The following is a 27,795-nucleotide window of genomic DNA, read 5'->3' as shown; positions in this document are numbered from 1 at the left end:
TCTCTCCCCCTCTCTATCTGTCCCTCTCTGGTCAAATTAAAATAAGTAAATAAATAAATAAAGTTAAAATAAAATAATTTAAAAAATACTGTCACTAGAAGGTACTCAATTAATGCTAACGGATGGACTTGAGATGGGATAGGACATTAGGCAAAACACAAAGTAAGAAATATATAGTGGTTGTTGGATATATAGCTTTAACATATTCATCTTAAATTCTATGTTTCTAAACGTACTTACTTACAAGTTTCTTCACAAGTGCAACTTAAATATCATTGGATATAATTAGGAAATCTAAAGGATAGAATAACCTAGAATAAATCTCTTTTGCTGTTTCCAAGCAGCTGCACACCTTGCTGAGGGTTCACAAGGGATGACAAGAGGAATTTAAGGATCTCATAATATGCTTCTAGATAATGACATTTTCCCCTTTTTACTTAATAACACCCACTGAAAAACCCTCTTTTTAGTTTGCTATAGCAAGAAAGTAAGCACTAAAGCCAGGGAGAGCATTTACAGGATGTTGGAAAAATGCTCACACTTGGAGAGCAACTTTGCAAACACCAACTCATTGGCTATTGTGAAAACCTCAGAACCCAGATCTGACAGCCCATGGAGATGATCTATTGGGTTGTCGGGAAAGGCATGCCAAATTTTTGCATAGAAAAACGTAGAAAAAATATGTCATGACTTCTCTGACAACCTAATAGTTCTGCTGTTCTGACTTTTTCCAAAGGACTGAATTATTCTGGGTCTTTAATGTGTATGATTAACTTACATAACTGAATTTGCATTAAGAAAAAGGGAAACCTAAGTTCAGACACAGATAAGCATTAGTATTATTATAGGTGCCTAATACATGTAAACACTAGATAATTCTAGAAGAAACAACTGAAGTTGAGTTCCTGAGTATCTAAGAACTGTCCCACCCCAGTTGTCCCTTGTGACAACAGGAATACTAACCGATTCTGCAGAAGTCCCCCTCCCAGCCTGGACTGCAGCAGCACTTGCCGGTGGGGGTACAGTAGCCATTCCGACAGAGCCGGGAGCACTCCGAGGTCAGCGTCTGCGCAGGCTGGACTGTGGCTCTGCATTCCTCAGGCATTAAAGGCCTGCATCAAAAGACAACGTGGAAAGTGTATTTGGTCGAAAACCAATATTGGAATAAGGCCTAGTGATTTTGAGCTTGCAAAGCATCTCTTGTTTTTTAGAGGCTTTTGAATGAGTCAGTCAGATTTACTTTTTCATAGAAAATACATACCAGTGGGGGAAAAAACCTAAACTGTCTTGCACTAAGGTGAACACATTAAACACTTAAAGAAGCTATTATGATCAAAATTCATAGATGATGGCCAGCTCCATAGCCTAGTGGTTTAGAGAGTTGGATCCCACATGGCTGACTGTGGTTCAAATCCTGACCCCAGCGGCTTGGTGGAACAACAACAACAACAAAAATACAGGCACATATGTATGCCTCAAATCTCATCAGGATGGAGAAATGGAGAAAGATCGTGGAGTGACCACACCCCCATTATAGGGTGCTTTCTTCTCCTTCTGTCCCCAGTGTTTGTCTCTTTCCAGTGAATGCCACTCTCTCTGACAATTAAAAAAAATTAATGGATGAAAATTGTGAATCTAATTATATTGACATTTTACATTTAATATCTAAGAATTGCTAGTAATTATTATAATTTAAATTTGTGGTTTTAAAAAAGTTTTAATTTTATTTAGTAATATTATTATTTTTAAATTTGCTATAGGGTACATGTGCTTACCAGAGAGAGACAAGAGAGAGACAGAGAGAGATGAGAAAGTGAGAAAGCAAGCTACCAGGTCTAGGACTCAAACTATGGCTGGCCATGTGGAAGTCCAACGCCTCAACCATCACAACTTCTGCAAGTCCCAGCAATTATAGTTTTAAAATAAAGATATATTGATATTTTAAACTTTTTTTTTTAAGTTGTGCTATAGGGTGCATGAGTTTACCAGAGAGAGAGAGAGAGAGAGAGAGAGAGAGAGAGATCATCTTCCAGTGGGCATGTTCATTCTCCTTTTGGGATTTTGGGCACACCCTCACACACACCCAGTGTGTTCTTCAACTGGCTGAATCTGAGACTCAACTGCGCAGTCATGTGGGATCGAGCAGCCTTAGCTACCATGCCACCACGTGGCCTGGTATTTTAAAACTTTTTGTGCCTACATCTACAAAATTTTTTAGGAATAGTATCTAAAATTCAATCACTTGTTATTTGATATATTTGGCAATATCACAAGGCTGAAGGCATATGTCAAAGTGGATGTCTGGAGAAAAAGCTTGGGAGTAAACTTTTGTTTTAATTGTATATTTCTTTTGAGATAGTTTATTATCAGACAATTTTTCTTGAAAGGTCACCATAATATTGAGTCGTTGGGAAAGTCATGTCACAGTTTTGCATAGAAAAATACATCGTGACCTTGCCGACAACCTAATACATAAGAGCATGTGTATATTCTGTAAGTTTGTGCACATACAATATTGCAACAGTTCAAAAAGTTTGTGGTAAAGTGGAATTAAAGTACAAGCTTATTTAGGTGCAAGAAATTTGAAATCCATGCAGGTTTTTTACTCATAATACACATTTTCCACTAACTTTTTGAAGACCCCCTTGTATCTGTGTGTGTACACTATTAAGTCAATGTCTCAACGTTTAAACTCTTCCCACAGAGAAAGATACACACCACACACACATGCACACACACACACGTATGAAATGCAGATTTTATGGGTATATACTATCATTTGATTTTTTCCTACTATCAAAAAGGAATGCTAACAGTAGCAATGTAAAAAGTCATAATTTTGTTTTGTCTTACAACTGCCATCATTTGTAGGGGAAGCCAAGACAATTTTAGGAGATTTCTTTATAATTATTATTTTCAAACTAAAATGCTGTTACTCAAGCTGGATCTGGCTGGAATCAGGGCCACAACTGCTCATTCCCTAATCTTTGGAAAACATATGCAGTGGCATTTTCCTATCAGCCACAATTGGCTGTTCCACATAGTAGTGAGAAGGCTCTTTGCAGTTAATGAATGTTTTCATTGGTCAATCAAATCGCCAAATTAGGCTCACTGAAGCAGTTGGATGCTTTAAGTACCATAACAAAGAAGGTGATCATTATAGGTCAAAACCACCAGAAGAGGTAAATTACAGAGCTTTCTGAGCTAAGCAAACAATTAAGCCCCACAGACTCAATTTTCTTGAGATAGGTTACCTTGTTATTCCCTAGGGCAATATGACAGTGACAGTAATTTTAAGACCTGACCTTAGGCTGTTTCTACAATTACTCAAAACAATATATATTAAAAACAGAAATGTTAAAAATGTGACTTCTGTAGCTCATCTTCTCAATAAAAGTCCAACTCTTTGTAGAAAGTACTGTATTTTGCAACTAACATGGTAATTTAGAAATGTTTAATTTCTATGGAAGATCCTTACGAGATTCCATGAAATGAGCATGTTTTTATTGAGAAAACATTAATACTTTCCATGTGTTCCCCAAGGGAGTCTTTCTATGAGTAAGAGTAAATGGGATAAGGTAGAAGTTATGCCAAGAAAAGTGAGGGCATCATCTTCATCTTCTTGTTGTTGTTGAATACCCCAAGTCTGCTCTAGTTCTTATAACATTCTTAAGTTTTTGGAGACAATAGATTCATTCTTGACCACAGGAAGAAACGCTTTTTCAGTAGCCATGGAGTTCTTCCGGGTCATAGGCCATGACAGTTTACTATGTGGCATTCAGCAAATAAGAATTGTTCCAATTACTTGTGACTGAAATTATAGAATTCAGTGCATCTAATTTCTGTTTGTTACTCACTTGTTCACCTTCTTTCTGATTCTTCAAGGGGATCCAAAAATAGAGCATGTTGAAAATATATTACATTATATGAGATGCAAAATACACAGGTACATAGCTCACATGCAACTCCACAAGATGGTTTAGGCTCTCAAATGATGGTTGATTCATTTAAATGAATCTAAAAAGTGGATGTCATTTAGATCAAGAATGGAGGTGGGGGACCAGTAGATGGCATAATGTTTATGTTGCTGGACTCCCATAGTTTGAGTCTCGGACTCTGCAGCTTAAAACTCATGCCGGGTGCATGCGCATATGTGCAGAAAATCCTGAGAGGAGAGTAGAGGAGAAGGGATTGTGGTATGACCATCTCCCCTGGGGGTTGATTTCTAGCTTTCTGTCTCTTTGTCTTTCTCTGTCTCTCTGTCTTTCTCTGTCTTTGTTGTCTCTGCAGTGAGTGCATGTGCCCTATAGCAAAAAATCTCTCTCAAAAAAAAAAATATGAAGGTGAATACAAGTAAAACAACACCTGAGCAAAAAAAAAAAAGTATGGAGGTGAATACAAGTAAAACAACACCTGAACTGTTTGAGGCAAAGTAAAAAGAAAGATGTTGTTTGTTTGAGGTATAGTACAGGGAAACAGATTCATATACATTGGGAAAAGAAAAAGGGATATAGCGAACAGGGATGCAATATGGACGGGAAGTTCTTTAGGGTTTTTTTTTTAAGGTGTTTGGCCCTTGTTTCCTGTTCTTCCTCCAACTTCCTCCAACTAGGTGCTTTGGCTATTTTTCACCAAACACTCAAGTATATGAAAACTTAAATTATGGAAGGAATTCTACATAATTGTGTGCTTTTTTTTTTTTGCCTAAGATTTAGTAAATGACTGTCTGTAAATATGACTACTTCATACTTGGGCCTATTTACTTCAGCTTATATAAGACTATATGACTGTCAGTCACATACAAATATTATGAATACTTGGGCCTATTTACTTTTGCTTATATAAGACTTTATGACTGTCAGTCACATACAAATACTATAATTCCCTCAAGTTTTTACTTAAATACCTGGGAAATTACCTTTTTTTCTTTTACAAAGTTGATGACTAACATTCCTCACTTAGTATGTTAAATAAATTATCTCCATCTCTTTATTATTCTGTCGGGGCTCTCTTAACATACACATATACATAAAAGATAGTTCATTCTTGTAAGACTTCACAACTCTTCTGAAATGGGTTATTCTATTTCCTTTTCCATTGAAACGTAGTTTTCTGAGGGCAGAAACTATAGCCTCAATCTTCTAAAGTCCAATAATTTACTTAGGGTAATACTGTATTATTCACAGGGATAAGACATAAACAAAACAAGGTCCTGCTCCTCACTAAGGCCACCAAAGAGAAGACAATCATCAAACACAAAGACATAATGCGGTGTGATCTTTGTTTTGATACAGGTGCACAGGAAGTGTTGTAGGGACATAGATGAGGGGGCAATTACTTTAGGGCTGAGAGATGTTATAGAAAGATGACAGTTAAGCCACAAAACATTTTATCTTCTTCAACTAGTCCTTTTCATGAGACTTGGAAAATATGCATAATTAGTCAATAAATTCTTATTAAGTTAAATTGAATATATATAATAGTAACTTTCTCAAATGCACTTTCTGGAACATCAACTCCTTGAAGAGACATGTTTTCTCTCTTTTCAATGTCCCCCAGGACCTAGAAGCATGTGAAGAGTGTGTAGCACAAGGGAGATGTTTAATAAAAATGTGTTAAATAAATAATGGAGCCAGTAGGTGATGTGGTGGTTAAGGGCACTGGACTCCCACATGACTGACCATGGTTCAAGTCCTGTACCTAGAGGCTTGCTTTCTCAATTTCCCTCTCTCTTGCACTCTCTTTCACTCAGTCCCTCTCTGGTCAAATTTAAATAAATAAACAAAAATTTAAAAATAAAATAAAAATATGTGGAATAAATGAATGACATTAATAAAAATACAGAATTTTTAAAAAGAATTATTTAACTTTACTTATTATTATTATTATTATTATTTTCCAATTTGACCAGAGAGAGACAGAGAGAGAGGGGGAAAGTGAGAAAGGAAACCACCAGGTCCAGGACTTGAACCATGGTTGGCCACATGGGAGTCCAGTGCCTTTAACTACCATGTCACCTGCCGACCCCAAGAATACAGAATTTCAGAAGAATGTTTCTTTTCTATGCTATTGGATGAAGGTTTTAGAAATATATGGACTGTTTAAGGATGAGATATCATAAAAATCAAATTGCTATATCTTTATATCATAAATATAAAACTAAAAACACTCACTTTGTTTCTCTATTGCCTAAATGAACTCAAATCATGCAAAAATTATTCTAAGGCATAGTTAAATCCATTTTAAATGATGTATTTTTTAAATTGCCAGAGGGCTCATGTGCTCACCAGAGAGAGACAGAGAGAGAAAGAAAGAGAAAAGAGAAAGTACACCCCTTCCTGGAGGAGTCTGACCCGGTGAGGCCCCAGGATCTGTCTGAGCCCCCTGACCTTTGAGCTCCGCTTCCAGTCGGATCAACACGTTGGCAAGGCTACTGTTGTACACCCCTCGACTTTGGAATAAAGCTTGGGTTAGTTAGCATGTCAGCAAGGCTGCTTGCTATTTGCTCCAGAGAATTGAGGCAGCCTCACTGGGAAGCGACCCCCCTCTGCCACCCACGCCGAGGCTGGACCCCGGCACCTTCCCAATGGGCATGGTCACATTACAATCCCTATGTTTATCTTGTTGGGATTTGGGGCACAAATATGCATGCATGCCTAGCATATTTTTCAAACCACCAGGGACAGGATTTGAATCATATAGTCAGCCATGTGGGATCTTCCTTAACCACTAGGCTATGGAGCTACTGTGATGCATTTTTTTTATACTAACTATCATCATAGTAAATAAAGAAAAGGCTGGGACATAAAGGCAAGCATGACACAAAGAGGTATGGTTTTCTCCAGATGGAGTTAATTCAAGGTATTAAAATGACTTTTTATGTAATATATCTGATGAAGATTTTTGGTGATCCCAACCACCCTTCTCCATTCACTCTTTGTCAATGTGATATTCCTCCTTCCATTGAAAAGAATAGGGTCTCTTTTCATGGAATGAGGAGAAAAGAAAAGAGAATTCGAACCTTATCATTACTGTCATATTGAAGGACACCATCTTCTACTTACAAAAATACCACCTGTACATACATAGACAGGATCTAAACACAAATCTAGAGTATCTATCTGTGAGAGACCAGCTCATTTTTATACTTATTTTTATTAGACTGAAAAATGAGATGTTTTAATGTATGGTCTAATAATCATTTAAATAGTTTTATTCTTTAAACAATTACTTTTTGAAATTTTGGACCCTTGAACTCTATGGAATGAAGTAAGAAGTAACGTTCAAAATAGGAAACTCACCCTAGAGGATGTTTAGGCTTGTGATAGAACCTACTGAGTCCATTTGTTGACAGCTATCCCCTAGCCCTCAAACTCAATGTGAATAAAAAATATATATATATTTCCTAATCCCTTTGCACATGACAAATGAAACACTAAGGAAGAGGCTATGCAGTAAATGGCCCAATAGTCTCCAATGCATAATGCATTGTTTTCAGAAGTGTTAAGACATTTTCTTAGAAACTGATGTTGGCTGGCCTTGTATGATAAAGGTTTGGATACTTTCTTAAAACAAAACAAAACAAAAACTGAAGCTGAGAAGCCTAAGTAATTTATAATACACATTTTATGTGATGACTTCTTAGTGAACGGCTGAAGCCAGCAGTGGATGTCTCTGGGTAGTGGGATTAAGGATGGTTTTAATGTAATGATATTTCATTTAAAAAGTGAGCAAATACATCAATAAATGAGAAGTCCTCTGTGAATTCATGTGGAAGTGTAGGGATAAATCCTAACAGGCCTTCCCTTCAGAGTGAGCATTGCGGAAATCTATCTATTTTGTCTCTTATAAAAAGTAAAGGGGTTTATTCTGAAATTTTTGTTAGGCATCCAGATTTCATATTCATTTTATTGTGAATGAGATACGTAGACCGTGAGTAATACTCATTTATAAATTCCTGACTTGTTGGAGGTTGTAGAAGATATAATAATTCAGTGGCCTCTCTTAGACAGCAACCTGCTTTGGGAAGGGGGCCGGGGAGGGAAGAAGGAAGGGCAATCTAAGCAATTATTCCTTTATCCATAGTCACAACGGGACACATGGAAAAGTGTATCCTTGCAACTGTAACATTTCCCTAACTATTTTTCTTCCATAGTCTTTCCCATTCATACGAGTTAGGAAAAAACTTGTAAGTCGAAATCCTCGTTACTCATAGAGTAGCCCCAGACCAGCGGCACCAGCATTTATCTGGGAGTTGATTAGAAATGCAGAATCTCGGGCCCTTCCTGAGACCTTCTGAATCCGAATCTGTACTTTAACAAGTTTGTCAGGTGATTCTCATGCATATTCAAGTTTGAGAGGCACTGCTCTAAATTAGGGCCACTTCCCAGCCAGGAGCAATTAGTGTGGCCATTAATTAGCTTGCTCAGGAGCTTCCAAGTACAGAGTGCTCTGAAATCTTACAATTGGGTGGAGTCTCCCCTCTGGATTAGGAAGCAGTCTTCGTATGCCTCAGCAGAGTCTATGGTTTAATGAATTTCCTCATGCTCTAAGTAGTTTAATACATAGTGATCAACCTTCAGCACTCATTATTTTTAAAGTCAATACTCAGCACCTTTGCCTAAAAAAGAGTATGGGAGTGGAAACTTTCTCACGATGGGATAGATTTTATTGTTTCCAGTCTGTACAGCTGCAGCAAAGAAACAGTACTAGTATAGTAGTTGCTGTGTCATTATTTTAATCCTTATTTTAGTGCCTCACATCAAGGTCAGTTTACAGATTGATTTTCTTACCCTTCATCATCATGTCTAGTTTGGCTGTTTACTGAAGTTTTTCTGGTCATGTCAACATTTCCCTTTTTGTTGTCTGCTTACACACAAGGACTAGACCTTTGGATTCTGATGGATTCACAGAATGGTTTGTGACTATACACAGTCATCTTGTGGCAGTTTTAAGAACATCATACATTAAACAAACTCAAGTGTGAGGAAATCTGACACATTTATAGTACAATCATATTCCAGGTAGACCAGAACAAATGGAATCTCTTCCTGGGTAACCATGCAATAGCAATCCTTACGGAACTTCATGGGAGTGTAGATGGGAATACACATTTCCTATTTTTCAAGTACTATATGAGACATGGCAAGAAACCGAGTATTTTAGAGCTCTGTTTTCATTGAATTCTTAAGGAATGCGTTCCTTGATATTGTATGATACGAAGGCTGCAGAAATATCTCTTCACATACTCCTGAGTAACTCTGACATTAGAATAAAGGGAAAGACAATGTAAATTCAAAAATAACTCTGAATTTATATACACTCATATCCATCTTAAAACTTCTTATTTGTGCTGTATGTTTCTAGAATTTTAATTTAGGCTGGATAAAGCCAGTGTTTGATGCTCTTTCTAGAGAGAATGTCTGGTGCTTTCTCTGTGCTGAAAAAAATGAGACCTTCTACTCTCTTCTCTGAGACCAGTGCTGCCTTCATTTGGAGGTTTTCTGAGGGTTAAGTCTTGTTCCTCACATGCTTGAACTCACTTGCTCACCTCAAATTTCTCTCCCACACTCATTAAGAAGTGGTCTTGGTTGGCTTTAATACCCAGGCACTCCAAACTTTCACTACTTCAGAATTGTGAGAAATGTCTGTTGTTCAGACTACCCAGGTATTTCGTTATAGCAGCTCAAGCTGACTAAGACAAGGGCTTATGGGAAAAATCAAGTTGGGACAGATCCCTCAAAATCTGTGTGACTTTGTAACTAAAGTTCTAACAGCAAGAAAAGTTGTTATTTTGAGAGGAAGTTTGGGCAACCAAGTGAACCCCTTGGGGCCAGCAAGTGGCATGGTGGTTAAGGTGCTGGACTCCCATGTGGCCAACCATGGTTTGAGTCTTGGACCTGTCAGCTTGAGAATCACATGAGGCATATATGTGAGCATGCCTAAAATCCTGAAAGGAGAATGAAGCAGAAGGATTGTGGTGTGGCCATCCCCACTGGAGGATGATTTCTTAGTTTTACTCTCACTGTCTCTCTCTGGCGAGCACAGGCCCTACGGCCAAGTGAGCAGCTCAATAGTAGCTGGAGGCTGCCGCAAGGAAGATTAGAAATACACAAAAACAAAATGGTAGCAGAAACAGAGGTCTGAACTCAAGAGGAAGTACAACCCGCAGAAAAGTATACTGGGTGAGGTGGTGTCTCTAGAGGGAGGAACCCCAGAGCGGGTACTTAGATTTCATTTGATCACTAGCTGAGAAGGTTCTTTGCGCCTGTGCGACAACTATCCTGAGGGCATTTTCCTTTCCTCATAAATTCTCTCTGCATTTGGGCTGACACTGTTACCTAGTGGTTAAGGGAACTTGGTCTCACATGGCTGAATAAGCACTTAAAATCCCATCCCTGGCAGCTTGAAAAACATACTGAGCATGTGTGTGCCCAAGATCTCAATAGGATGGAGAGATGGAGGAAAAGAGATTGGAGCATGACCATGTCCCATGCCTTCTCCCTCTTCCTCTCTCTCTGTCTCCCTCTGGTGAGTGCAAATGCCCTGGGACAAATTAAAGAAAATTCTGGGTATGCTTGCTTTAAAAGCTACTTAACTTTCATGCTATGCAGACATCATTCTTTTTAATATACGAGCTCATTAATGCTAAAGAAAATTACTTTGTGGAAGAATAGACATGAATGGGAAGCCAAATCATGACGTTTGATCTACTTCACTGCTTTCTGGACCATTATTTTGGTAATTACAATTATAATTGTAATCATAATATATAATATTCTAGCATAAGTGTTTTGTTCCAAAGTGTTATTTATCTCATATTATTTACACTTTTAATACGTGTGTAATCTTCTTGTTTAAAATTTAAGTTAGCTCCTTAGAGGATGAGGAATTCTCATGCATTTTTCTCCTTTCACAGAACATAATAAATATCTTGAACATGAGATATGGAAGAAAAAATTGTAGATGGATGAAATCAGGAACCTTGGATTATCCATGTACTTACATACGATAAAAAATAAAAAGTGAAAAATTAGTGTATGATTAAAAAGCCAGTGCCATTGCTTCCTAATGTATAAAGAAGGAAATATATCCTGTCTAGAACTTTAGTTCCAGAATGAACCTTTAACTTATAAATCATCACTGATAAAAGTGTTAGATACTAGAAAAGGAATGGCTGCAACTGGAAAAATAGGCATTTGCTACTGAGTACAACTAATGAATGAATATATTATTTTAGTTTATCCCTTTTTTATTGAGACAATTCAGGACTGTGACAAGTTATATTAACAAATAGAAAATAAATAACAGCTTGATCACAATGTAATTCAAAAGATTTAAAAATGCAGTATGTTTCTGAGGTCAGCAGGTGGCGGAATGGGTAAAGCACTGGACTCCCACGAGGCCAACTGTGGTATGAGTCCTAGACCCAATAGCTTGAAAATCACTGTGGGCATGTATGCGTGCATGCCCAAAATCCCTGGAGGAGAAAAGAGGCCATCCCCTTGAGGGGGTGATTTCTCACTTTCCCTTTCTTTGCTTCTCTCTAGTGAGTACATGTGCCCTATGGCAAAAACCTAAAACCTAAAAAATAAATGGAGTATTTTTTCTTTCAGAAGTCACCTAAAAAAGAATGATTCCCCTTTCAACAGATCTACCTTTATATTGTAAGATGGTAGAAGTTTTAAAGAAGTAAAATTTAAAACAAGTTTCTGTCCTATAAAAGACAAAATGTCAGTTAAAATTCTCTTTGAAGACTACTATCACGACAAATTCCCAAATTTTGATGTTATATTCATTGATTCACTTGTCAGTGTTGACAGAAAACAAGTCAGCTAGCAATGTATATATTTTTAATTTCCACAGGCCATGTGTGCTCTCCAAAGAAAAAGTGTGGGGCAGGAGGGGGGTGGGGGAGAGGAAGAGGAAGGAGGGAAAGGGAGGAAACCCTTCCCAGTGGGATGTGGTCATGCTGCAATCTTATATTCATTTCTCCATCTTGTTAGCATGTGAGACATGTACTCATGAACATGCTTCCAGTGTGGTTTGCAGGCTGCTGGGGTCAAGCTTCATTGAACCCTGGTCAGCCATATTGGATCCAGCTCCCTTAAACACTAAACCTCAGGTCCAGTCCTCCAGCAAAATTTTTAACTCTACTAAAATGAATTAGTAACAACATGATGCTAAGATGCAGGGTTTTTTTCTTTATTAGCTATACTTTCCTCTAAAAAAAAATCTTTTCCCAAGATTTGCATGACTGTTTAAGACATATTTAATATGACATTATATCTGCCTGTATCTCAGGTATATACTGTCTGATGACATATCACCTCACACCAAAAGTATAAGAGATTCAGAAGAACCTAATAATATCAGGCTTCTGGCATTGTTCCAGAAGGAAGCATGGTGGGGAAGAAGTAGGAATAAACATGCGAATTAAATAGGAAATACTTTCAAGAGTTTTTGACTTTCAATAAATTGGTCTCGTTTTAAAGAAAATATTCATTATTCATTTTATATATTTTTAATAAATGCCATCTATAAGTGTCAATTCAATTAAGCAGTTATAGCAATCTGTACAATCACTATAGAAGCTGATATACCAACATTCAAAATTAATGGATTGAGAAATGCTATAATTAGTATAAAACAGAAAATTACTTTCAATGTTGTGGTCCTAGGTCATATCTCTAGAAAATAGAGTGTACATATAAGAGGACTTATTACTAAATACTACTAAATACTACTAAAAATGTGTGGAAAACAGAAATAAAGTATAAGTTTATTTTGGTACCAAGAATATAGAAATCCATGCATAGTTTTTTTTTTTTCCATGAAATGTGCTTTCCATTAATTTTTGAGGACCCTAGTATATGTCCTCATCATTTAAGAAAAAGTACGTGAGGGGATGGAGATGTTTAGCGTCAATGAATAATTTCACATTGTACACTCTAAATATATATAATTCTTATTTGTCACTTATATCTTAATAAAATGGAAAAAGTAAAGAGTTTAGTCATTTGATGGCTGTGTGAAACTGATGAAGGATTTAACATGGGGAAAAAATAGAATTAGTTTTCCATTTGAGAAGTATATATTTATCAGCATTTTGAATAAAGGCATATGAATATTTTTAAAAATTTATTTATTTTTATTTATTATTAGTATTATTATTTATATATTCAATTGCTGTACATAATTTATATTGTAAAGAGACTTTACCAAGCCTCAGTCCAGCCCAGTTGAGAATACTACACACATCCTCGTCAACAGATAATAAACCATATCTGTGCCCACAAGTATCTTACCTCTCTATTTTTTTCCCAAAATTTCTTTTCCTATGCTCTTCCCCTCCTACATACTCTTTCCACTTTGTCTCTAGTGTCTATTACAATTTTTAATGCTTTTATATTCTCCAGTCTTTCAGTCTCTACCATAGAGTGCCTATGATTATTTTTCAAAAAAGACATAAGCATTTTAAAATAACATGGTCACAAAATTTATTCATAAGTTATTATATAATATTTTGTATTTATTTTGAAATAGATGATGGCTCCATGTAACCCATGCATGTTCTAAGTATGTTTAAGTGTACCTGCATACACACATACACACACACACACCTGTATGCAAATTTAAAAATATGCAAAAGTATGAGTAAAATTCCTCTTATACTTAGGCTGTTACCATACATTATGTATGCATACCCATTATTCATGAGGTGTTTAGTCTTTGATCTTGCCCAATTCTTTTGTAAGGTATCTTTAAAATTTCAGATGCTATATGACAGCTTTGGAAAGGTTTGTTATTTGAAAAGGTAATTGCACCACGACATGAAATCTAGTATACTGAAAATAAAATACAAGTGGGCAGATAATTATATATCCATTTTTTGGTTATTGGATATGCAGAATAACAATAATAGCAAAAATGTGGAAAATGCTTCCTTGTTTTTTAGGTTTCAAATCCACCATGCGGAATGGATTTTTATAGGGCATATACTTGTTCATGACCCCAAATGTTAAGAAATTCTGTCATGTTTGAAAACTAGTCCCCAGTGGAGCCTGTATCCCTGTTAATAGCTGAAAGGTCAATGGAGCTGCTAAACAGTTTGTATTACTGTCAGGGTGGCCATGAAAACACCACCTGCTGCAAGAGGACTTGGCAGCTGGGTCAACAGGCACTGTGGGAATTTATCAACTTAGGGGGGCCACTTGCATAAAACTTTGACTGATGAATTGGGACTAGACTGGCTTATTGGGCTAAAGCTGCTCTATTATGTATAACTTTCTTTAGGATGACAGAGTTGCCGGCTGGCTCCCTGAGACATAGGCAAAGGATAAACAGAACTGATTTCCCTTTATGAAGTGATTTTTTTTTAAAGCACTCTTCAGCATCCAGCATAATAAGGAGTAGGATCAAGATATTAAGAAAAAATAAAGGGCAGAAAGTGAGGCCATGGGGGGAGGAGGAGCAGGAAGCATGAGGGACAATTTTTTCATATTGGTCACACAGGACATGGGGGGATACAACATTTCTATTAAGTGACCTCTCCAGCTTGGAATTTGCATTGTTAATTTATAGGTCTTTTAAGGGAATATTTTTATAACTCAGCTGGGTAACAGAGAAGCAATGTGTTAAAATATAATAAAAGTGGGTACATAATAATTAAATAAATGTGATTAAGAACAATCTTGTTTTTACAAATTCTTGCAGAAAGAAACCTTGGAAACATTTCAAAATCAAAAAAGATCATTTGGTTTAAGTTCATCTGAAACAAAAATTAAAGAATTTTTGTTAATAGTGTGGAAAAACTTAAAAGTAAAGCTTTAAAATTCTTTATTTCCATTCATTTATTTAACACTAAAAAGACTTAGTGAAGAGTAGGCATGTAAGGCATGACTTAGACATTTGAAAAGTAAGTATTAAGAGCTCTGAAAGCTGCATCAAGGGCTAGCCCTTGGCATAGCGGTTAAGTGTTGCGTATTAGGAGCTAGATCCCACATGGCCAACTGGGGTTCAAATCCTGGCCCCAGTACCTTGAAACATACTGTGGGTAGGAGCTACAGAGCATATGTATGTATCAAAAATACTAATGGGACGGAGAAATGGAAGAAAATGGATTGTGGCATGACCACACCCCATTGGGGGTGCTTTCTCTCTCTCTCTCTCTCTCTCTGGTGAGCACACAAACCCTCTGGCAACTACGAGAAAAAAAGCTGCTTTGTCATCTTTATCTATATATTTTTTCAAATTTAGTTAATACTTTTCTTCTTATTATTTATACATTCAATCACTATATATCATTTAAATTGTAAAGAGATTTTACCCAACATCATATATGCCACACACCAGGCAAGTTGAGAAAGAACTTTAAAAGTTGGGAGGTCACCTGTAAACAACTGTGGAATGCATGGAACGAACGCCAACATTTCTAAAGAATTTAACATGTTTTAGATATAGTACTTAATTACCTCATTAGTCATCTGTAGAAACGAGGCAGGGATGGAATGATCATCTGTACCGTTCTGATGTGCAAAGGGGGACAGGATGGTGAGGTACTTATGTAAGGACCTGCACCGAGGAAGATGTCAGACCACCTGGCCCCATGTCCTACCAGGCTAGGACTAGTCCTCGTCTTGACTAGTTTCAGGTGGCGTTTCTAAGTGAAACCAAAATGATTGCCCAGACCTTGTTCTCAGTTTATCTAGGTGTGTTTTCTGGAAGTCCTAGCTGCAGGAACCCCCAGGCTTGGGCATGCTGAACCCAGTATCAGAGGCTTTTTGGGATTCTGTGAGTTGGTCAGTTCAGCTGGATGACTGATGTTGGCTGGGTCATTTTGCCATAACATGTGATTGCTCTACCCATTCAAATGTGTTCAGTATCCTAACATGAAGGCAAAATTAATTTCTATTTCTCTAAGGAAGTATTTTTTTCCCCTCTCCCTCTGCATGTATGTGTGTCTGTAGGGAGAAATAGAAAAGATTAAAGACACAAATCCTACAGTCAAAATGTAACTTCTATGACATGTGATATAGAATGTAAAAATTTTATAATCTAGTGTTTATCTTTTTCAGGACCATAAATCAACTGATGTTTGAAAGTTATTCTGAAAACATTATTCTAGCAAGTCTGGAGGCTTCTCCACAAGAATACAATGAATTAACTTAAGAGTATAATTTGGCTTAGATTTTTGATATAATAAGAAATGTCTGTATATAATTTTTTTATAGCTGGTGAGATTCTTTCTTCAAATTCTGCCTCAAAAACCATAGAAAAAGTTTTTTTCTCTGACACAGACATCCTGAACACTATGCTAGTAATTAGCTTGTGTTTCCAAAATAATCCCATTCACATACTTAAGTGTCTGCTTATATAGAACTTCAACTCATCTAGGGAAAATACTAGAATAATAAACGTTGGTGTCCAAATCAAAACAGCATGAGACTCCCAACAAATGTTTATGAAAACATTTGTTTTCATACAGTCAGTTTAATTTTGAAATTTATGCCTATGTCTGTGTACAAGGACAGTGTCTCTGGGACTCTGTTACTTCCCCCACCTTCTGAAAAGCAAACACAGATCTCAACCCTGGCCCCACACATGACATGACTCACCAGAAACAGGCACCATAACGAGAAGTCAGGCCTTTAGGTATGTCACTCTGAGACCACCCTACTAGAGGAGGCCCTGAAATCACAAAGCCAAGGTCCCTTATGGCAACCTCAGTAATTAGACACTAATAATGGATGGAAGGTGTAAAATTCACCTCAACTCACCAACAGACTAAACAATCCAAATGAAGAGAACAATTTTTTCTGAAGAGAGAGAATTTGTTACAATACTACCAGGAAGCTTGGAATGACATATAGACTTTGACAGCATAATGGATTTAACAATGACTATTTTGAAACTATTTGCATTAGATCTGAGTGAAATCCCAACACCTCATTATGAATCATTAGAATACTGCTAGTTATAAATTAACATTAGATTGATTTTACCAATTTGAACAGTCGCCTAAGTGTTTGGCATTTTTTTTTTCATTCATTTCTTTGCTTTTCTCAAAGTGGACATTGATTATAAACTCAAGGAGGAAAACATTCCTATGTGTACAGATACATACTTCTTTTATTGTACAGGAAAATGTGTATAGTTAAATAGAAAAGGGAGGCTATCAGTGTGTGATATGTGATACTGGCAAGGGACCATTTAGAATTGATTATGTATTTTTGTTTGTTTATTTGTACTATAGTAGCCAATGTCAACCTATATTTATTTCCTTTGGGACAGAAAGAGTTTTGTGGTATAAAAAAGAGACAAGATTTTCTTGTTAGTTGGTGGCTGTTTTTTGTGTTTTTGTTTTCCCCTAGAAAAACATATGCAATCGATAACGTACAAAAAAGTATTTTTTAAATAGAACAAAACCAGTGGCTTTTGTAAACATTTCATATAATCAGAATTTATCTTGAAAGAGACTTAAAATTCAGGAATTTAAGCTTGCAAATGGGGTCATGAAAGTAAGTTAACATATTTTGTAATCTGCCAAGAGGTTAAGTTAACGAATCACAACCACTTGTGTCTAACGAGAGACATATCTGTAAGGACATTTATGTTTTGTTATAGTTAGTTGTTTCTAAATGTATGACTGAAGTCTATTTGACAGTACAGAATTTTAGCAGCTTCTGATGGTTCAGGTTTTGTTCATGAAATTAACAACTGATTATTTGTCAAGATGATTAGGAAGCTGTGTGTATATTGATAATGGTGGGTGGAAAGGGACCAGAGTGGGATAAACATATTATTTAAAGGATTAAAATATTCAACCCTTCCTTGTGCTGAGACGAATAATAAAACACTTCTTCAGTGTTTCATTTGTTTAGTCCCAGCAGTCCTCTTGAGCACTAGGAGCATTGAGATAGTTTTGAAATGAGGCTCAGATGTTGAGCTGCCAAAATAACTTATCCTGATTACCAAACAAAAATCAAACTAAACAGCCATAACGTTTGCCAGTGTATTTCTCATTTTCTCAAAAGTAAGGAGGGCTTATTGCTTCCAACACCAGAGCTTACGCCACTGCAGTACACATTCAGGTCCTCATCTGGCTTTTAACTGGGGACTGATACCACAAGTAGAACCCTGCCCTGTGATGACAAAAATGACATCAATGAGCTTTAATGTTCTACACCCAGAGGTCAGGGTCCTGGCAGGATAGCACTTAATATATGCAAGGGGCAAAAGTATTCATCTTGGCCTAATGCTAATTGCAACTCTTCAATCACTATTTGGAAAGAACAAAAACAACTTGAAGAAAATTAGTGCTTGACTCAAAGGGATTAAACAGTCTCACCTTTTGGGATCTACGATTTTGTAGAGTTTTCCATTGTGAGTCTGAGTCATACTTTTGCTGCTTGATAATATGTAAACTTCACCTGTTGAAGAGAAAAGAACAGTAAGTTAACTTACTTATAAGACTTTACTTATTGCCAAACAATGAGTGACCCCTGCTGCTAAAACTCTCCAACTCTTGGTGCTAAGCTGTGTTCATGATGTGGGGCAGCAGGTAGGGCAGCCTTTTGGGAGAAAAAGACCATTATTTATGACTGCTAATTCCACATAATTTAATATATAGAATGGATCTGAGGAATAGGAAATCGGAAGTTATAGTTATGATTTTACACTTATAAGGTTGCAAAATTTATATTTAGTTCTTATTCATGAAATAGTAGTTTTAGGAGAGTAGCAATGGCATATGCTTTATTTTTAAGTTCTGGTCCCAATATAGTATTAAGTATACCCAGACATTCAATATATTTTAACCAGTGGTGGTTAATACAATGATTGTTAATAAGTCATTTATAGTTAAGATCTGGGAAAAGCAAAATGATTCAGTCATAACATCTAAATATTCATTTCTAACTCTTCCAAAATTTAATTGCTTTTAAAATTAAGTTTGCTAATCAAGTTAAAATTATATCACAGAGGGGGCTAGCAGATGGCCTGGTGGTTAAGCTGGCTGAATTTCCACATGGCAGAGCATAGCTCGAGTCCTGGACCTGGTGACTTAAAAATCCCTCTGGGCGCGTGTGTGTGTGCCCAAAATCCTAAGAGAAGAATGAAGGGAAGGAATTACAACATGGCTAAACCCCTCTGGAGAGTGACTTCTCACTTTCCCTCTCTCTGTCTCTCTCTGTCTCTCTTGTCGGAGAGACAAGCACATATGTTGTATGGCAGAAACCTAAAAAAAATAAATAAAAGAAGTGAATATAAATAAATAGATTATATTAAGGAAGTTGTAGGGTGTAAGTGACAAAAAGTTTTCTCATTCTTTTAAATGGGGTAGGAGAATGTCAAGGAAAAATTAACTGTAAAATGCTTTCAATGTTGGAATAAGAAAATAACAGATTAGACTTCTCTTTAACTCTTTATATTCCTTTGAGTCTGAAGTATGTCCTATGTATTTTGGGAGTCTTGTCTGAGTTCCCTTATTAATCTAAGTGGATGACATGGAATTCTTTTTAATGAAGTATCCTTTTTATGTAAGAAAACCAAAATATTCTAATTTGTCTGGGAAACATACACTCTTTTTTTAATGTCGAGAAATTAATCTATGAAGCTAAAGGAATATAGTAACTATAGTTTGTTTGGATATTGGTCTTTTAAGGTAGTGATTAGCAAAGTTACATTTATCCCTGTAACTGAAAATCAGTAGAGAATATGATTTTCACTCTTTGATTGATCACATCCCAATTTCAACTTCTTTTTGTTTGTTAAGCAGTGTACATTTTGACAAATATACACGGAAGTGTATTTTTTCTCATAGAGTGCCAATGGAAAGGTAATTTCTGTTCTATTAGGAAGAAGATCTAGAGCTCAGATTATCTTGCACAAATTTTATGCCATTGGGGGGGGGGAGTAGGAAATAGAGATGAGTTTCAGATTCCAAGAAGTTTTTTTATTTGTTGAGACATGGATAAATGGAGAGGTGTTCAGAAAAAGAATATAAACAAATTACTCAAATGCATAATCAAAACTATTAGTAGAATATACAAAATTCCTTCTTTGGGACTCAAAAATTCTCTCTTATGCTTGTCTCTTATTTATCTGCTTTATGTATTTTTTTTTTTAAAAGCTGGGGGAAGGAGAGAGACCAGCAGATAGCATAATGGTTACGTTGCTGGACTCCCATATAGTCCACTGTGGTCTGAGTCCCAGACCAGGTTGCTTGAAACTCACGCCAGGCACGTGTGCATGTGTGCCCAAGATCCTGAGAGAAGAACGGAGGAAAAGGGATTGTGGCATGTTCATCACCCTGGGGTGGGGGGGAGGGTGATTTTTTGCTTTCTATCTCTCTGGCGAGCATATGTACCCTACAACAAAAATCTCTCTTTTTAAAAAAAGGAAGGCCTAGGGGAATGTATACTTACCAGAAAGATACAGAGAGACAGGGAGAGGGAGAAAGCACCTTCTTCCCCATTTCTCCTTCCTGTTTAGATTTTGGACATGTACCCAGTGTGTTTTTCAAGTTACCAGGGCCAAGATTTGAACTGCAGTTGGCCATGTGGGATCCAGATCCTTTAACCACCAGGTCATTGGACAAGCCCATTACTCTTGTATTTCTAAAGTGGAAATAAAATATAAAAACCCTCAGGAAAGGGTACTGGAAAGAATATATAGCTGGACCATCTTTTACCTCTCCAGTAATTTATTTTTACTGTATATTTCCAACAAATGGAGGGTGAGGTTGTCAGGCTTGTTCTTCAAGGCCAAATAAAGCCTCTCGAGCAAAGGAGTTAGAACTGAAGAGAAAGAGAAAACAGTTCACAGTACCTAATTCATCTTCTCCAAATCCCAAGATGTGACCCGAAAAGTAGCCTCTACAGGAACCACTAGTGCCAAGACAGAGTGGTTTTTCTTGCCATTGCTTGGTCACAGGACTTTGTTGGAGAGTTAAGAAATTCCTACAACAAATACACATCATAGACCTACAATGAAAACATGCTTTTGCTTAAAGACCACAATAAGATATTTAAAGTAAAATTCATAATAAATAACTGTTGTGCCACAGACCTGGCTTCCAAAGGGAAAGATAATATAGCCCAAAATGTGTGTATTATGAAATTCCCATATGCAGAGAAAGTAGTTAAAGATTTGCTTTGTTTGGGGGGGCACTAAAAGTACCTCATATGAGAAAAGCCCTCTCCTTCATCCAGAGACTGATACTTCCTCGCAGAACTAGAATCCATGCTGTGCTATTAATCAGAGAAAGGAATAGGGCAAAGACCATAGAGTCAGTAGACTGTTCTGGTTTTTCATAGTGACCAATGCCATATGCCTGAATGCCAGTAACTTGGGAAATGAGAATCTTAATTTGGATTTCATCAGTTTCTTATGCCTATTCACAATGTGACCTTGAAAGTCCAGGCTAAAATCTAAATTTTGTAGTAATCCAACCTACAGGAACAAATTACATGCTGTTGCCCAAAGGTCCTGAAACTGTGGCCAAAATGAAAATTCTTAGCCTCTCAAGATCATTTGAAAAATCTGTGTACAACTCATGTCAAACAACAGTCTTCAGATTACTCATTGTCACTGTAGATTTACGTGGAAGATGAAGGGAAGAAACTAAATACAGGAAGTTTATCTGAAGACTTCTCCACCATTAAAAATTATTTTATGAACTTGATAAGCCTGTTGGAAAAGGATCTCTTTGGAAGTTCTTTAATTAAAGTACCGTCTATAGTGGAATTAAATGTAAATAATATTTCTGTGTGTCCCAGATCTGACCCCCTGGGGAGAGTTGCTTGACTCTTTTGTGGCAGTTTGCCAAAGATGAATGGATACGTCACTTGGTATATCAAATTGTGGTATCGGGGAACATACCCATTACGATCGCCAAACACATAGCTTCCATATAGTCTTTCAGACTGGCAGCCTCGGTAAACAAATCCACCAACCAAAGGGCCATTGCTGAATGGTTTGAACTCTAAAAGTGATGGCTCACTTTCTGAAAAAAAAAAGACATAGCATTAGATCGAATGCAAGATATTTTCATAAAGTAAAAGAAATGCAGGTGAAGTGGCAGTTACAATCATTTAATTCTGAAATGTAAGCCATGATGCACGAGATGAAACCTTGCTGTAAATATTTAGTGAAAATTACTCTGCTTAAAGAGTATCAAAATTGTAAGGACCTCCCACACACAGCTTAATGAAAGGAGACTGCTCTGCAAAATGCTTGCTGCTGTTACAATTGCCAACACATACCAAGTTTTCAATGAAATTAGAATCTGGATGTTTTGGAAATCAGGATTATTTACTTGGAACTACAAACTTTAAAGAAACAAAACCTTTTTTTTTGAATATTGAATTTTTTGGTGGAAATGCTTCTATATAAATTTAGTAAATCAAACCATCTCTATCAAATTACATATAATTTTAAAAGTTCACACTCTGGTGAAAATAAGAGCATGGTATATAGAAGATGTTTAAAAACACATTCATTATATATTTTAACACATTATTTGTCAAGTAATGTCATCTAAAATTTTTTAATAGTTTTGTTTATAGAGTTGGGTGGCAAACAAAGTTTATTCAAATAATTCCTCTTGAATTGCATGTGTCTGGTCATATATGTCACTCTTCCCATGCATTATGTAGGCCGTTATTGTCCTTGAACTTACATGTATGCTAATTGCAGTGGAAAAACTCTAAAGCCAGTGGCAAATTGATCTGGAAATTACTTCCTCCATATTCAATGTCCAAGAGTCATTACAAACAGCATTATTAATAGCATTATCAACATCTAGATACTCCATATCGTAATCATATCATCATCTCCATAATCACATGATATTTATAAAAAGCAGAAAAGAGAAGTTTTAAATAACGCACAGTGAGAGGTAGCATCGCTGAATGATTCAGGTTACAAACTCTGGAGAAATGCTACTTGGGTTCAAATCCAGGCCTTGCCCCTTTAATGTGGTGTGATAATTAACCTTTCCGTGCCTCAGTTTCCTGATCTGTACAACGTGGCCCGTGGTACTGCCAATCACACAGAGTTGTTCTGGAACTGAAATGAGCAAAATCTATAAAGGGCTTACCACAGAGTCTGGCATGTTGAGGGCACTGTGGATGTGTTTGAAATGTGTAACTGTAGGGCTATTAATGTTGTAACCAGTTTCAGCTGAACCTCAATTAATGGGGTTGTAGAATTTAGTTCAATCTGCAGATCTAGCCAAGATTCCATTGAATTAGTGACTCATGAGGTTTTTTTTTTTTTTTTTTTTTTTTCCCTCTCAAACCACATTATTTTTTGGTTTGGCTTTTAAAGGGTACACACACACACACACACACACACACACACACATACACACCTGGAAAAAAAATAAGGTAAAATAACTGAATACCACATGAACTAACACAGCTGCTTCATTCCTGGTGCTAAATAAATACCTGTATTGAATGAGTAAATAGAAAAAGGCAATCAATTTAATCATCTTAATCTACTGTGTTCCCTGAATCATAACATTTGATCCATTGCTTCCTTCAAAGGGAATAAGTACTAAAATATTGCAAAATAGTGCTTTTGTCTTTGCTATCAAGTTTTATTTTGTTATTTTTTAAAAAGTTCATTAATTTACTCTCCCATGAGCAAGAGAGACAGAGAAAGAGAGAGAGGAAAGAGGCAGCTTCCCCTTAACACTGACTCACCGAGGGCAGGCGTGCGTTCAGCACACTCAGGGAGGTCTCCAGACTCGAATCAGGAACCTTCGTGTGGGATTGCCTCACAGGGCATTGTGCTACTCCACTCTCTGGGCCCTCAAATTTTATATTTTATATGTTCTCTTTTAATATTCTAGTAATCATGTTTTAAAATATACTGTTTAAATTATATATGCCCATTAAACATGCTGATTCAAAAAATCTGCTAGGGCTGGGACTCGAACTGTGGCAGTAGGCCATGTGGTATCCAGCTGCCTTAACCACCTGGCTGGCCCATGAGCTGATTAGTTTATTATGTTAAATAAACAAGTCATTTGTCTTGATTCTTAGATGAGCAAAAGATAAGCAGCTTTTAATGGTCCATTCACATTTTTGGATCTACCAAGAACCGTTCAATCCACAGAAAAGGTAGTTAACCAGTGGAACCCTTCGGGCTTGTAAGAGTCACCTGACTTTTAAAAAGTGAATGGTTTACTCCGTTGCTACTGTCAGGCTGGTATTTTTATGCTTTTGCAAGTGCTCACTTTGCAGAAATCCCTTTTTCTTTGATTAACATACTAAAACAAAATCCAAACAAAAGCGAAATCAAGAAATTATGCTCTACTTACCATAATCTTTCCCCTTTATGATTTGGAGGATTCTGGCTGATGATCTGTTTTTTCCATTGGAGTCTGAACAAAGTATGGTTAAATTGATGTTTATATCAGTGGGCTGTCGGTCCACGGCACATCTGCATAACGGAAAAGGGGACACCCATTAACGCCTCCTGGGGAATCTTCCAGACTCAGACTGGAGATTCCTGACAGAGGAAGGAAGCCTTTGTGGGCTGGCGAGAATCCCACGGGCAATTTAGTTTGGATCTTTTAGAAACCGCTAAGGGAAACACCCTGATGTGTTTGTTTACTCTGCCGAACCTTAATGATCCTGGAGTGAATTTCTCAATTTCTTTTGGTATCGGCCTCCGTTATGAATGTGCACACTGTCTTCAACATTTGTTAGTCTGCTGTTAAGGAATATCATGCGGTCACTTATTAAGAGGAAGAATCGGTGTCATAATCAGCTCACGTGTGCATCACGCAATATATTATACTATTAGTTTTGCGTTTCTTACATGGGATTGCTACATTCTAGACCTCAGGCTTCCCTACAAAGGACAACATGCATTCCAGTTCAAGGCTTGAAATAAAGCTGATCTGCACAGACATCGATGTCTTTGACGTTGACTCTGTCTTCATTTTCTCCCCTCCTAATCTGAGGCCAGACTATCTCTGTGATGGAAGCCATTGACTATAAACTCTCTAGGGCAGGGACCACTTCCAACTCCTTTTACTGTGGTTCTACTACACAGTTCAAAGCGGGGATACAGGAGGCTCAATATTTGTTGAATGTGTAAGTCACTGAGAGATTGGGAATGGAGAGTTTGGGTTGGGGAGAAGAATGAAGTTGTATAATATAATTTTTGAAGTGCTCAGAAATGTGGACCACAGGGTCAGGTGGTGGCATGGAGGTTGGCGCACTGGATCCCACATGGCCAACTTCATAGTTTGAGTCCCTGACCCTACAGTTTGAAAATAATACCTGATGCATGTGCATATGGAGGAAAGTGGAGAAGAGGACTGTGGCAGGGTCACTCCCTGGGAAGGGGGGTGATTTCTCACTTTCTCACTTGCACAAGCACATTTGCCCTATAGAAAAACTAAAGAAAAAAATGTCAAAAATAGGTTTCATATTTTTAGGTTTCTCAATCTTGTCACTATTGACATCTTGGGCCAGATAATTCTTGGGGCCTAGGGGTCTGTCCCAAGAATTAGAGGATATTTAGTACCTCTGGCCATTTAGCCACTAGATGAGATAATACTACCCCATCCCCATTCCACCCCAGTTGCGAAAATAAGAAATGTTTCCGGACATTGCCAGGCGGCCCTTGAGGGTAAAATTATTCCCTTGAGACTCACTGTTTTAGACCACCACCACCACCAACAACAACGAATACATTAATGACTTAAACACAAAACGAAACTATGAGGACTACTAAATACATTTAAAAATAAATTTTAAAAAAATTGAGAATAGGGGCTAGGTCTTAGAGACTTAGTTATTAAAAAACAAAGGAATCCAAAACGGTTGGCTCCAAATGATCCCATTCATGATAGAGGAACTGTAAGCCTGACCTGCCAAAGATGGGTTCGTTGTTCTATGACAATAGTCTCCTTATTGTCCTCCTTAATTCAATGATTCACAGAGCAACAATGCCTGGCAGGGATCATGACACAGACACGCTGTGGTTTAACGTGGAACTAAATCCATACAGGGTAAGAGAACTTGCCTGTATTACCTTTCTTTTGAAGATGGAGACGCTATGACAAAAAAGAGGTTTGACTGGTTTCCCACAAGAAACAGCAGATTAGAAGAAAAGGCCAAGTATCCTGGAGGTGAAGTTGCTAGGGGCTGTGAGGCCCAGCTCTGGCTGAATACCAGGTCCACTGAGAACTACTTGACCTTCTAACCTTTAGTTTCACATATGCAAAAGGGCCCCAACAGCGAAACTATCTGTATGATACTAAGATGATGGATACATGTCGTTATCCATTTATCGAAACCCGTAGAATGTACACCAAGAGCGATCCCTGGTGTAAACTGTGGCTGCTGGGTGGTTCTGACGTGTCAGGGTCAGTTCATCAGTTATAACAAATAGACCACTCTGTGGGGCCTGACGGCAACGGGAGGGTCTACACATGTGACGGGGCAGGGAGTATGAGGGAAGTCTCTAACTTATGCTCAATTTTTCTGTGAACCTAAAAGTGTTCTAATAATAGTTTGTTTGGGGCCAGCAGGTGACGTAGTAGTTAAGGCACTGGACTCCCACATGGCTGACTGTGGTTCAAGTCCTGGACCCGCTGACTTAAAACTCACAGTGGGCATGTGTGCGTGTGTGTGTGCCCCAAATTCCAGGAAGATAATGGAAGAGAAGGAATTGCAGTGAGGCCATCCCCCCGAAAGGGTAATTTCTCAGTTTCGCTCTCACTGTTCCTGTCTCTCCAGCAAGTACACACACCTATAACAAAACCTTCAAAAAAAATGCTATGGGGGGGGGGTGTCTGTAGTACTATGTAGTATTATGCACAGGGTGGAGTACTATGCTCTAGTACTGCTGAGAGCATGAAGGACACAGTGTACGCAAGACACAGTCCGGCACCCTGCAGCAAAGAGATTAGTAAAGTTAGCTTTTTTAGTTTCCTTTCAGTTTTATTAAGTCTTCTTCTGCATAAAATACTCTTGGAGGGAGATGGAATATAAACACAACCCTTCCCTTCAGCCCTCTGCCACCAGAGGAGCTAAGACCCCAGAACACAGGCATCTTGCCACGCGTATGGTCTGTAAGACGCCTCATCCCCTGTTTATGCACTGAGGCTCAGGACCCCCAGGAAGGTGGCGAGAAAGCTCCAGGGGGATTGTGGTGACTCAGGCTGCTCGACTTCAAAGTGCTGCTTTGTGGTGGTATCTGTGAGTTCTGAGCTATAGGAATGGAATGTGACAGTTTCCTCCACATCCTGAACCCACCTTAAGTATTCCCTGTCGCACAGATTTTAAGATCTGCTGAGATGCCAAAAAGGAAATGAACTGTAGACTTGGGCTTTGATGGAGGGGAGATGAAGGGCATGAGGGATTATGAAAATAAAACGTTCGAGAAATATTCACCTTGCACATAGTGAACACTCAATAAACATTAAATGGCAATAATAACTTAGCCAGTAAATGAACGAATGTGGTCAGATACCCCTTAGTACGCATAATAGACCACAGACTGGATGAAGCTTTCATCATCGAATTGCTATATTATACTTCACAGCACTTCTAAAGTGTACCCAGCATTTCTCACTGCACAGACGTCTTAGTTTTCCATTCTTTATAGCTCATTATAGTACAGCAAGCAGTCGATACGATTTCCTTTTGTATATGTAATTTTTTTCAAGTGAAAAAGTAAACATTTATCTCAACTTCTTGCCAATGAGTACTACTCCACTCTGCATTCAGTGAAGGAAGCCATGATAACAAAAACAGTAATTTATGT

The 27,795-nt window shown here is 37.5% G+C and overlaps 1 protein-coding gene across 1 annotated transcript in view; it reads right to left on the bottom strand.

Annotated features, from left to right (window-relative positions):
* Positions 1-27,795, bottom strand: part of HHIP (hedgehog interacting protein) — a 116,064-nt gene that overhangs the window by 6,511 nt on the left and 81,758 nt on the right. The window contains exons 8-12 of the mRNA XM_006169492.2: positions 24,332-24,453; positions 21,883-22,006; positions 20,830-20,960; positions 18,350-18,431; positions 964-1,112 (exon numbers count right to left, since the gene is read on the bottom strand). Of these exons, the coding sequence (XP_006169554.1) occupies positions 964-1,112; positions 18,350-18,431; positions 20,830-20,960; positions 21,883-22,006; positions 24,332-24,453 (608 nt within the window). The remainder of the gene's footprint in view (positions 1-963; positions 1,113-18,349; positions 18,432-20,829; positions 20,961-21,882; positions 22,007-24,331; positions 24,454-27,795) is intronic.

This window comes from Tupaia chinensis, unplaced genomic scaffold (genome assembly GCF_000334495.1).
Source record: "Tupaia chinensis unplaced genomic scaffold, TupChi_1.0 Scaffold147069_1, whole genome shotgun sequence".
NCBI lineage: Eukaryota > Metazoa > Chordata > Mammalia > Scandentia > Tupaiidae > Tupaia > Tupaia belangeri.
The sequence above is the reverse complement of the archived record's forward strand: the minus strand, read 5'-3'. Positions and strand labels throughout refer to the sequence as shown.